At 41.3% G+C, this 12542-nt stretch overlaps 1 protein-coding gene across 7 annotated transcripts in view; it reads right to left on the minus strand.

Annotated features, from left to right (window-relative positions):
- VGLL4 (vestigial like family member 4) overlaps positions 1-12542 on the minus strand; it is a 144952-nt gene that overhangs the window by 81999 nt on the left and 50411 nt on the right. Inside the window, exon 1 of one of the 7 annotated variants that reach the window (XM_061618087.1) lies at positions 3258-3474. The exons of the other annotated variants lie outside the window; for them this stretch is intronic. Within the exon in view, the coding sequence (XP_061474071.1) occupies positions 3258-3342 (85 nt within the window). The 5' untranslated portion in view covers positions 3343-3474. Of the gene's footprint in view, positions 1-3257; positions 3475-12542 lie in introns of those variants that run through there. 7 annotated transcript variants of the gene reach the window in all.

The raw sequence follows: 12542 nt of genomic DNA on the forward strand, positions 1-12542 counted from the left end.
CACTACCCATCCTTTCATCACCTGGAAAGCTCATGGGACCGAGCAGAGTCCTAGTACTGTCCTAGGTCCCCTCAAATACAGTGATGCATCAGCTACTTTAATACACACTCTGAAGTACCCCAGAAGATCAATGTGAGCCTCCCCTCCTTGTATTTTACTATGTAGGGAAATAACTTAGGTTCCCACTGTGTCCTACACAGTCCAAACTTGCAGCAATGAGGAAACCAGGCTGTTTGCTCTACCAGAAAAAAAGTCTATCTATATGGCTGCGTACTGAGGAGGAAGGGAGGGGATTTTCACACAGTAACTGAAAGGAGAAGACCCAATACAGGCAGCCCATAGCAGAGCCACAGACATGAGTGCACTTGAGATGTAAAACAGGGAGCAGTCATCCAACAAACAATTTCAAAAAGAGAATCAGGGGCAAGGAGGAGGGAGAGTCATACCACCACCAGTCATAATTCATTCCTTCAGCACTATCCAGTGGTGCACAACCACCTTACATATGGCAATCATATGGCAGGCACATGTAGTCTCCCACCCAAATTTAAACCAAAGCTGTCACTCATATCCACACCAGACCTTTTTTCCACTTTAAACAGTCATGGCTTCTCCCAAAGAATCCTGGGAAGTTCAGTTAGTGTTGAGAGTTGCTAGGAGATGCCCTGTTCCCCTCACAGAGCTTCAATCAGAGTGGCTGACTATTAAACCACTCTGGCCACTGGAGCTCTGTCAGGTGGATAGGAGTCTCCTGTTAGGACTCTTCACAAACAACACTCCCCAGGATTCTTTGGGAGAAGCCATGACTGTCTAAAGCAAAATAAAAGTCTGGTGTGGGTGTGGCCCCCTGATTAGGCAAGCCCAGCAACTGTGAGTCTGGCTTTTAGAACACTGACAGTTGGTTCTTACTGAGATGCCCGGCCTTATCATTGAGTTCAATGCTAAATTTCTTAAATTAATTAAAGATCAACCAGGCATTTTTTTAACTTTTAAACTGCAGAAGATGAAGGTCAGAGTATGGGGCAAGGTCAGTAATAGGATTACAGGTACGCTGTGAACACGGCTGATTTTTAATTAATTTCAACAGATTATGACAACAAATGGGGTCTGGTTTTCTCTCCCTTTTTACACTTTGAACTCTCGATTCTCTCTGACTGTTGTGTGTATTGCCATGAAAATTTAGAGGGTTGTTAAGCAAGCATTTCGGAGTTCAGGACTGTAAGTTTTGTGAGGTTTTGTTTTGAAATGAGCTTATGGGAAGCATCAGAATGGCATGGGGGTATTTTCAATTTACCATTGCAGAATAAGAAAAATCCATGCTGACTATAGTATATAATCCACAAGATCACGAAAGGGTAACTAATTTGCTTCAGAAATTTCCCCAATTCTACTGTCATGTAAAAATTGCAACTGCAAAGTCCTTTCCTGCGAAGAATACGCACATTCTAACCAAATTATCATTAAACAACAACAACAACAAATGAAAGGCATTCATTCCAAATGTAAGAAGAAATGAAATTGCTTTAAGAATTCACTCAGTCCAGCCCAGATATTCCTTCCCAAAAAGAATAGTTACTCCCTCTCTTTCTGCATGATTAAGATTATGGTAGAGGCATGGAAGATCCTTCAGTATCCACCATGCATGGGACATGTGATAGTGTTTATAAACTTTAAAACAAAATAATATGAATACCTTGTTATAAAATCTTTCCAGGTTTTGTTCTCAGCTTTGAATTCATGTTTAATTTTAGTATTAAAGATAACAAAAAGGGAAAAGCAGCAACTATGAAACGTAATAGCTTATTACAGACTCAAGACAACTCAACTACTACTAGCAAAAAACTTTGGAGAGTGGAGGATAAAGTTGGGAAACTTGTGAGAAACTAAGCACCCTCTGAAAATGTAGAGAATGAGGTACTGAGCCATTACACTGATCCCTTCCCTCCTCTTCTTCCTGTCCACCCCCTTTCCAAATTTATAAACAATCAAATCTAATGTTTGCATGTTTAAAATCATGAAGTAGCAGACACACCCCTAATACTAACCAGGAGAGAATACAGAGTCACTACCCTCCTCAATAATTCAAATGTATAGGTCTTGTAATTTCAGCTAACATGTTTCCAACATGAACATTTTGACAAGGCCTTATTTTTTATTTCCCTTTAATCTTAACAGATTTATATTTAGGTATCATTTGCAAGTTCTTCATTGACCACCATAATAAAATTTACTCTCTTAACAAGCATGGAAAATTTTCCAACTGAAAATTTCAAAGAAGGGAAAAAAGTGATTTGTGCAATGTTTGTGTGTGTTGCAACAGAAAAACAGCCCTACTGCCAAGTACAATTAGCTCAGTGTTGCCTTTCTTTCCTTGCTAAACCAAGCCATTACAATTTCATCAAACTGCACGTACATAAAACTCAACAAGTTAAAAAGTGGCTTGGTTCTACTACTCCTGCTGCCAGGATCCATAAAGGGGGGAGGGGGAGAGAGACAACTGTAAAACCTAGGAACTGGGAACAACAATTTATGTCAGCAAAGCACAAACATGGGGGTGGGAAAAGGAAGGGGAGAGAATCCACCCAGAACATAAAGTTATGTTTTCTAGTTTTTCTGTTTAGCTCTTTCTGCTAGATGGACAGACAGACAGACAGACGGCTGAGGTGGTTCATGAGGGAGGAGATGTGGGATTGAGGAGGGGAAGAGAAGGGGAGGCAGCCCTCTGTGTCAGAGCTTTCTCAGAGCTATACAGGAAATGAGAAGTCAAACAAAGGGCCACTCTGTATTCTGTACTGCAGACACCCTTCAATCCCCGGAGCAGAGTAGTAAAAACTCTTTATTGTGCCCTAAAAACAGTAAGCAACCTGAGGCACACACAAAACACACACACCGTATGATTTGCTCATTGTCACACTACGCCTGTAAGCTATGCAGAAGTAAAGCACATAAAGAAAGCATGTCTTTTCTAGAGAAAAGCATCTGCACATAGGAAAGCTTTCAACGACAGACAAGCATTAAACAATAGCCCCCTCACACAGCTACGTTATACTGAAAAATGTCTCACACATAAAAAGGCAACATCTTGTTTTAAAATGGTGCAGTTAGTGCCCCAGTATGGGGAGAGAAGAACCCTCCACCTCGCATTTCCACACAGAGTTTAAGAAAAGGCATAGCACTGCCAAAACTAGAATGTAAAAGAGATCTTAGCCTAGACTTACAAAAGTAAAACTCCAGAGTGTGATATGAATCTGAGTTACCTTCAAATTGGCGGAGAATGCCAATATTGTTGTTCATCTTGTCCAAGTACTGGTAGTTCAACAGGTCCATCTTCATAAATAGCATTTAGTGGGCTAGCAAAGAAGACCAGCTTGCTTGCTTCCACCCCAAAAAACCAGCAACAAGAACACGGACAAATGCTGCTGAGTAGCTCCTGGCTCTTTTCCGAGTTCCACAAGCTCAAGGCCCAGCCTCCGACTTTTCAAAACAAAGTATATTTTTTTAAAAAGAGTTGGGAGGGGGAAAGGGGGGGAGAAAAATCACCTTCAAGGGCTATAGAAACGAAGATAGTGTTTAAAGTATCTTGTGTCCAATTACAATTAAAAATTGCTTATAGATCTGACGCCAAATTTGGGGGGAGGGGAAACTCAAGCAGCAAAGACTTCCTAGGACAAAGACATGCTAATTCTCCTCATAGCCTGCTGCAAGTTAACTGCACTGACATGCAGGCTATGCTTGGTATGACTCCTATGTAAACTAGCTTCCTCTCTCTAGTAGACAGAGATGACTGAGCATGCTCAGTGAATCCCTGGAGCTCTTCAAATGTCAGGGATATTTTCTGCACAAGATCAGTCTCTAAATGTATTGAGTGTTTGAAAGCAAGACAGGGAAGGAGGAGGAGTTGAAGACTGCACAGAAGGGGCCATGTCAGATTCTGCCCTTACAGGAAGCAGAGTTGCCGCTGCACAATTGGAAAAGGAAAAGGAAATATACAGCAGCTCTTGGCGTTAGCTAGATATACAGACAACTTTTTTTTTCTGAAAAGATTTTTGAGGTGGCTGGAGCAGAAGCTAAATCTTTCATTTTTTTACGCCATATACTGTTTCAGTTTTGTTCTACCAATAAGCTTTTATAACTTCAAATTAATCTCCCTTTGACATATGACAACATGATGTTAATAAAACATATTATGTCCTTGTTAGAAAGATAACCTACCACCTGCATTTCAGGCAAAATGGCACATCAAAAGAAAAAAAAGACTGTCTTGTTACTGTATAATCAGCAAATTAGTACATTTGAAATATTTATAAAAACGTTTAGTTTTTTTTTTTAAAGTTATAAACATGGTATTTTACTATTATAAAAGGATTTTACCATTTTGGCATTCTCTGTCTTAAAAGAAACAAAAAGGGGTTTCTCTTTTCACTGCTCTTATTTCAGGATGTGGTTTGTTTTGCTACACTTCAAACCTTGACCCCAAAATTTCCTAGTTGTTTATACAGATGCATGTGAATCATCCCACAAGGTGGAACATCTATACAGTATCATTATATGAATCTTGAGTCAATAAAAATCAATATGTTGCTTCCTCCTTAGTAGATCAATGCCTAAACCAATGTATTTTGCTAAAATTGGGGGGGGCAGGCAGTGAGATATCTAATAGTTTGACAATAATTTCCTCTGTAATTTATGTACTTGTTTGCCAGGTACAATTTAAAATTGTTTTAAAGAACTAAAGGCTGCAATCCTAAGCACATTTACTAGAATTGAATGGGACATTTCCAAGAAAGCATGCTTAAAGGGAAATTAAATACCAAGCCCTTATGGAGCCAGTCTACGTTTTACAAGTCAAATATCTTCATATGATATGTGTTCAAACAGAACACCACTGTTACAGCTCCCATTGTCTCTCCTAAGTCTAAATATCCTGAACTACCATGTTTCGACCAAATATTAGGAAGAACTTCCTGGTAGTACAAGCTATTGACCAGTGGACCACATTGTCACAGAAGGCAGTGGACTCTGCTTTGTTAGAGGTAACTGAGCAGAGGATTGATGACCACTTATCTGAGATATGTTGTTGTTGTTACGTGCCTTCAAGTCAATTACGACTTATGGCGACCCTATGAATCAGTGACCTCCAAGAGCATCTGTCGTGAACCGCCTTGTTCAGATCTTGTAAGTTCAGGTCTGTGGCTTCCTTTATGGAATCAATCCATCTCTTGTTTGGTCTTCCTCTTTTTCTACTCCCTTCTGTTTTTCCCAGCATTATTGTCTTTTCTAGGGAATCATGTCAATTATGTGTCCAAAGTATGATAATCTCAGTTTCATCATTTCAGTTTCATCATTTTAGCTTCTAGTGACAGTTCTGCTTTAATTTGTTCTGACACCCAATTATTTGTCTTTTTTGCAGTCCATGGTATAAGCAAAGCTCTCCTCCAACACCACATTTCAAATGAGTTGATTTTTCTCTTATCCGCTTTTTTCACTGTCCAACTTTCACATCCATACAGAGAGATTGGGAATACCATGGTCTGAATGATCCTGACTTTGGTGTTCAGGGATATTATAGCAGTGGATTTTGTGCAGGGCGTTGGACTAAATGACCTTTGGTGTCTCTTCCATGTCTTGTGATTCTATATTCCTTTGATATAAATTTGAAATTTCCATGGATCTGGAAAAGGAAGTGAAGATTTCTTTAAGGAAAAAACGTCTCATGCACCATTGCATGCAAATAGAGCCCTATTCAGGGATCCTGGACAGGTATTCGTGATGGGGCTGTCACACCTTGCACAGGTCCCACCCACTCCACCCCAAACGCCCCATATTTAGCAGGAAGGTCTGAAGGGGATTGTAAGTTTGTTCTGGGGAATGTGGTTACAGGAACTCTGATTGTGCAAATCTATGAGCAACAGAGAAATTTGAATTAAATTATTATTTTTAATTTGTAAAGAAAATTGTCTAAATACGGCTCCCACAATGTGGTTCACACTGCAGAAAGCATGAAAAGCTGCAGTCACACAGTTCCAGCCAGAAAGGATGCAGGAAGTCTATTCTGGGAGTTTGCTTGAAGACTGCTTCCCTGGCCCACATTCTGTGTGCCCACTTTGATTGGCTTAGGAAGTGGAGCATTGCTGTTTACTTCCCTGCTCAGTTCCCAGTTTCTAAATGTGGTCTCTGACCATGCCCTGCTTGCGTTGGTTGATACTAATTCACTGGGAGAACCTGGCAGCCTTGCTCCAGCTACATTAGAACACTGTATCATTCTGGATGTGCTATGTAGCAGGTTTTGGGAGGCGACACAAACCATGCCATTATTTGAGAATCAGAGACCTGGAAAAGAGATTAAGGAGGAACATTATGGCAGTTTTCAAAAAGTTGCCAAAAAAAAGAGGGAAAACAGCCTGTTATCAAAGCCCTTGGGAGAAAAACAACTAGTAATGTTAAAGTTGAAACAAGGTAAATTTAGTTTGGATATCAGGGAATGCTTTCCAATTGTAAGAAACAATTAAACAATAAAACAAGTTTCCAGATAACTGGAATCTTCTTCCCTTGACGACTGTTAGATGACATTGTATGAGAAGCTGTTGGAAACAGTATTGTGTCTGGGAGTGCAAACTAAAATCCATTGTAATGCTTTGATCTTAGATTTCAAAAGTCTTAACCAGAATGCACCAATATTTATACTCTTTCAAAGGATGTGTGCAGCAATTTGGAAGAATGCATCAGCACATGGATTTTCTGCTTCCTTCCCAGAAGGTACTCCAATAATCACCCCCCCCCGCGCAGTTGCTTTTAAATTCTTCATGTTTTAAGGCAATATGGAAATTTCAGATGAAAACTTAAGAACATAAGAAGAGCCTGTTGGATCAGGCCAATGGCTCATTGAGTCCAGCATCCTGTTCTCACAGTGGCCAACTAGATGCCAATGGGAAGCATTAAAGGGGAAATTCTTTTGGTGAATGCACTCAATTCTGCACTCCTTAAAATATAAGTCTACAATTAAGATATCAAAACAACAATGAACCTAAAGAATGAAACTTACAGACCACTGCTTGCCTCTTCCCAGTTTAACCCACTAAATTACACCATCACAAGATACGGCTTCCAAATCACATGCATATCCAACCATTCAATGCTACCTTCTGTTCCCTATGTACCCATGCTACTTATGATTGAATCATGTGGAACAATATCAAAAACCCTTGTTGAATCCTTTCTCAATCCATCCTCCCTAACCAACCAAAATAAAGGAAATAGATTTGTTTGTCTCATTTTTTTTTATTTTGTAGATAGTTCTCACAGCATCTGAAGGTGTAGTAATTCATCCTAGTACCATGAATTTACACTAGCAGGTTGACTAGCTTTTTCATAAGGGTAATTTAAAATAAACAATCAGGGTCTGTCGATCTGCTAATTACTTGGTCACAGTTCTCTTTTTAAATGTTGTAATTATGTTGTTTGAATTTGCATTTAAAGTATACCATCTCTATAAATTCAGCGCTCATAGAATCATAGAATAGTAGAGTTGGAAGGGGCCTATAAGGACATCAAGTCCAACCCCCTGCTCAATGCAGGAATCCAAATCAAAGCATTCCCAACAGATGGCTGTCCAACTGCCTCTTGAATGCCTCCAGTGTCGGAGAGCCCACTACCTCTCTAGGTAATTGGTTCCATTGTCGTATGGCTCTAACAGTTAGGAAGTTTTTCCTGATGTTCAATCGAAATCTGGCTTCCTGCAACTTGAACCCATTATTCCGTGTCCTGCACTCTGGGACGATCAAGAAGAGATCTTGGCTCTCCTCTGTGTGGCAACCTTTCATGTACTTGAAGAGTACTATCATATCTCCTCTCAGTCTTCTCTTCTCCAGGCTAAACATGCCCAGTTCTTTCAGTCTCTCCTCATAGGGCTTTGTTTCCAGTCCCCTGATCATCCTTGTTGCCCTCCCCTGAACCTGTTCCAGTTTGTCTGCATCCTTCTTGAAGTGCTATGTTTCTTTCATTTCTGGATCATTCTTGAAGTCCTAAGTTTCTTTCATACTGTTTTTATTTCTGAAATTGTAGAGCTTCTTCCACTTAGCATTCCAAATGATTTTACCAAATCTTTCTTTACATGTTCATGCTATTCCTTTATGGGCTTTGGTAGCGGCTTATTTTCATTTGGTCTCCTAATATTTTCTTATTTACTTTCAGGATGCAAATAGAATAACTCTATGGTCCCACTATGCAAGCAACTGCAATGCCAGGGCTACACCAGAGCTCTGCCAGCATACAGTAAATGTAGTTACAACCCTCTGCACACCCAGCAACAAAGTAGAAAGCAACACTGTATCAGTAGAAACAAAAGATTACAACAACGCCTATGGCTACTTCCATAGCATCTCTGGCAACTCTGAACCAACAATCATCACACCGAGCATGGATATAGGAAAGGCACCAAAGTGCAGCAATGGGAGACACACCATGATGATAACATGAAACCAGCCACACACACCCAAGCCAGGAAGAACGCACACTGTCTCCCCTTCTTAAGGGGCCTCCATGCCCCAAGGATTTGAAGAACAGCAACTGACACCTGTAGCCACAAGATCAATTAGGGTCCTCCGACAAGGGTTTAATCCCCTGACAGCCAAAACAAAGAGCAGCATGCAAGCAAGCATTATGCCAAGCACAATCCTTTGGGTGAGAAAGGGAAGAAGGGTGCTATTCCAGTCACAGCAACCAGCCCAGTCCATAGACTGGCATGCAGGAGGCCTGCCCAAAAAATTCATGAGGCCAAAATTCAGAAGAAAGGCTCAAGAACTCCACACGGACAATACTGTAATTGGTGTTTGCATGAGTGGAAGAAGCATTTTGCAAGGAAGCCAATTGCACAAAGAAGAATGCACACTACGAAATCAAGTCCAGTAACAGCTGACACACAGTAATGCAAACCATTGAAAGATTGAAATAGGGCCCCCATAAGGGCAGTGCCTGCTGGAACAGATTTCAAGTGGGAAAAAGAGGCGGTAAAATTAGAAGCCTGGCTTCCCATGCCACAAAGCAACACACTTATTTAAATTTTTATATTCCACTTTTCTGTGCATCAAGGACCCACTCCCCCCAGTTAGCAAAGAACAATATCAATAAAAACAAAAGGCAGGTTCAGTTATCACTAGACCCAAATTGTTGTTGTTATGTGCCTTCAAGTTGATTGGCGACCCTTTGAATCAGTGACCTCCAAGAGCATCTGTCGTGAACCACCTGTTCAGATCTTGTAAGTTCAGGTCTGTGGCTTCCTTTATGGAATCAATCCACCTCTTGTTTGGTCTTCCTCTTTTTCTACTCCCTGCTGTTTTTCCAAGCATTATTGTCTTCTCCAGTGAATCATGTCTTCTCATTATGTGTGCAAAGTAGGATAACCTCAGTTTCATCATTTTAGCTTCTAGTGACAGTTCTGATTTAATTTGTTCTAACACCCAATTATGTGTCTTTTTCGCAGTCCATGGTATGCGCAAAGCTCTCCCCCAGCACCACATTTCAAATGAGTTGATTTTTCTCTTATCCGCCTTTTTCACTGTCCAACTTTCACATCCATACACAGAGATCAGAAATACCATGGTCTGAATGATCCTGACTTTGGTGTTCAGTGATACATCTTTGCATTTGAGGACCTTTTCTAGTTCTCTCATAGCTGCCCTCCCCAGTCCTAGCCTTCTTCTGATTTCTTGACTATTGTCAATTTTGTCAATATTGTCAATTTTGGTCAATGACTGTGCCGAGGTATTGATAATCCTTGACAAGTTCAATGTCCTTGTCAACTTTAAAGTTACATAAATCTTCTGTTGTCATTACTTTAGTCTTCTTGATGTTCAGCTGTGTTGCGCTGTGTGTAATTTGTGTGCTTAATTTCGTTTAAAGCAACACCACAGCAGCAGAGTAACAGATGTTGAAATGCGAGTGTGCCAGTGTGTGCGTGCGTTTACCTAAGAAAGCAGGCTTTTACCCTGCATCAGCATCACTGAGACTGGAGACTTAGTAAAATAAGAAAAGCTACTTTATTTATAGAAATATATAGTAGATAGAAAAGCATATCTAGTTCTAACTAACTAACAAAGTTGGAGGCATAATGCCCAGATGCGGGAGTTAGCCTCATGGCTTGGAGAGAGCAGAGACAAAGGAATGTCTCCTCTCTCCTGGACAGTCAGAGAACAAAGGAGAGGAAAGGGCGGAAGGGGCAGGTAAGCTTCCCTAAAGACGTCACAGTCTAGCGACAGAAGGAAGTCAGTCAAACCATCACAGGTAAAGGTAAACAAGCCTATCCATCTGGAGGATCCTAGCTCTATCTTCCCTCTGGAGCACAAACAAAAGAACAAAACAGGAGTTGCTCTTGCCCCACTTCCAACAAGCTATAGTCCTGCTTTTGTGCTTTCCTCTTTACCTTTCATCAGCATTCATTTCAAATCATTACTGGTTTCTGCTAGTGGTATGGTATCATCTGCATATCTTAAATTACTGATATTTCCCTCTGGAAAAAGCAACTTTTTCACTGTGTGTCAAAAGTCAAGCAATGAGCAAGCCAAACAGGCTTTCCAAAGGACAGCATTCAAGAGCTTTAGTATCATCAACAAAAATATGATCTTTTTTGTCTTCTAGTTGGTTTCTGAGCCCAATTCAAAGTGCTGTGTTTGACTTTGTTGAGTCCTAAATGATCTGCGGCAGGATATATTCAAAGACTGCAGTCTGCCACATGAATCTACTGCTCACTCTGCTCACACTCTGATGCTCAGCTTTGCGTCAGCCTGCTATTTGGGATGCAGGAGAGAGAATTATAGGACTCAGTGGTGGCTTTGTGCTAACATGGCACCTGATTTTCACTAATCCATCTGCAGTTGCTCATGCCAACCCATCTCCAAAAGGGTCTCCTAAGGGATGGCGGATCCTCTGGAAGTACAGGATATGGCAGAAGTGGCTGCAGTAGGTTGGCACTGTAGAAGCACCTTCCACTAGTGCAAAGGCACCATTGGACAACCCCTTATGTACGCCAGGCCAATTTATTAGTATAGGAACTGCCTTTTGAAGCAGCTGCATTTTTGAACACTCTTCAAAGACAGCTCCACATACAATATGTTGAATATTACTAAGTCAGTAACAGACACAGCCATTCTGTGAAAGGACACAGGTGGCATAGTAATCTTAGGAAAAACACACTCCTGGCCGCTCCCATCACCTGGACATCCTGGAGCAGCACTAGATACAAGAATACTCCCAAGACATGGATAACAAGTCACATGGCCAAGAGGCAAGAGAGACACTCACAAAAATGGCACACTGGTAGTTTTTCAACAGCCTAGCCCATAACATGTCTTTCCTAAACACAGCCCTGGGGAAATGTCATCCAGTATTGAAAGGCCACCACATGGGTGGAACAACACTGACCCAATCTACACTCTGGGTTTGATACCTGGCTGTGATAATCCAGAAAAGGCTGGGGGGAAAGCCACACATACATAGACCAATGGGCTCATTCAGGTAATTGATGGTGTTGTATCTCAAGATGCCACTAATTCTCTAAGTCCCCTTCATCCCACCACAGCCACTCATCCACCTCTAGTCACTGAACTGCTTGCCAGTGTCTATGGCTTCGACTCACACAAGATCTTATATTAATCTCCCACATGGCAGTAATACCACTTGCTGGTTTATCATCTCACCAGTAACAGAAAGAGGGAGGAGAGATCAAGAGGACACTTAGGTGTTAGAGGCTCTTCACTCATCTTCTGGGAACATGACCATGGGCAAGAAACAAGACTCCCAAAGCTGGTGTGATGGTGCTGAATCCACCCCTCGCCCCGCACTGTGAGTCTTCCATCACAAAGACATCCGAGGTGAGTAATGGGAAGGTGTAGTTCACTTTGTAGTAGTCATTATGAGAACAGAGAGACAGTTCACATGATCACAGCTTTTATTGAACAGCATCAACAGTGGAGTGAGCATTGACAGTAACACAGAAGCATGCAGTTGCTCTCTTTTTATTTGTGCAGGGGCAATGTACATGCAAAGCTACTCAACAGAGGTGTATCTATATTCTGATTCTGGATACTGCTGCATCTGTTACATTCCTGTCATGCATGTCTGTGCGGCGTAAGATCCTATGGAAGAAAGAGGCAGCAACCCCAACACAAGAAAAACTGGCTTCCCACCAGTCTGCTGCTTGTGCTGCCTGGCAGTGGATGTGGAGAAGAACATTCTTGAATGACTGACTGTTGTGAGGCAAGAGAGACATGGCACAGTAATGAATAGTGGATAGCAGCTACAACAGACCAACCCCAGTGGCTGCAGCTCATTTGCAGTTGACAAGTGTGTATGTTTAGAAACACTACTCCCCTAGTTGTGCTTTCATTTGTACGCCCACCCCTAGTCCTCTATTGATAATCTCTCTTCAGGACAATGTTTGGAGATTTGCCTGCTGGAGAAAATAATGTAACCACTGAGACTATATTCACCCACCCAATGTAGGGAGTTGCACTGAAAAACTGTCTGCTGCAGTGATTGCTTAGCCCCAT

The sequence above is a fragment of the Rhineura floridana genome, chromosome 3, assembly GCF_030035675.1.
Source record: "Rhineura floridana isolate rRhiFlo1 chromosome 3, rRhiFlo1.hap2, whole genome shotgun sequence".
NCBI lineage: Eukaryota > Metazoa > Chordata > Lepidosauria > Squamata > Rhineuridae > Rhineura > Rhineura floridana.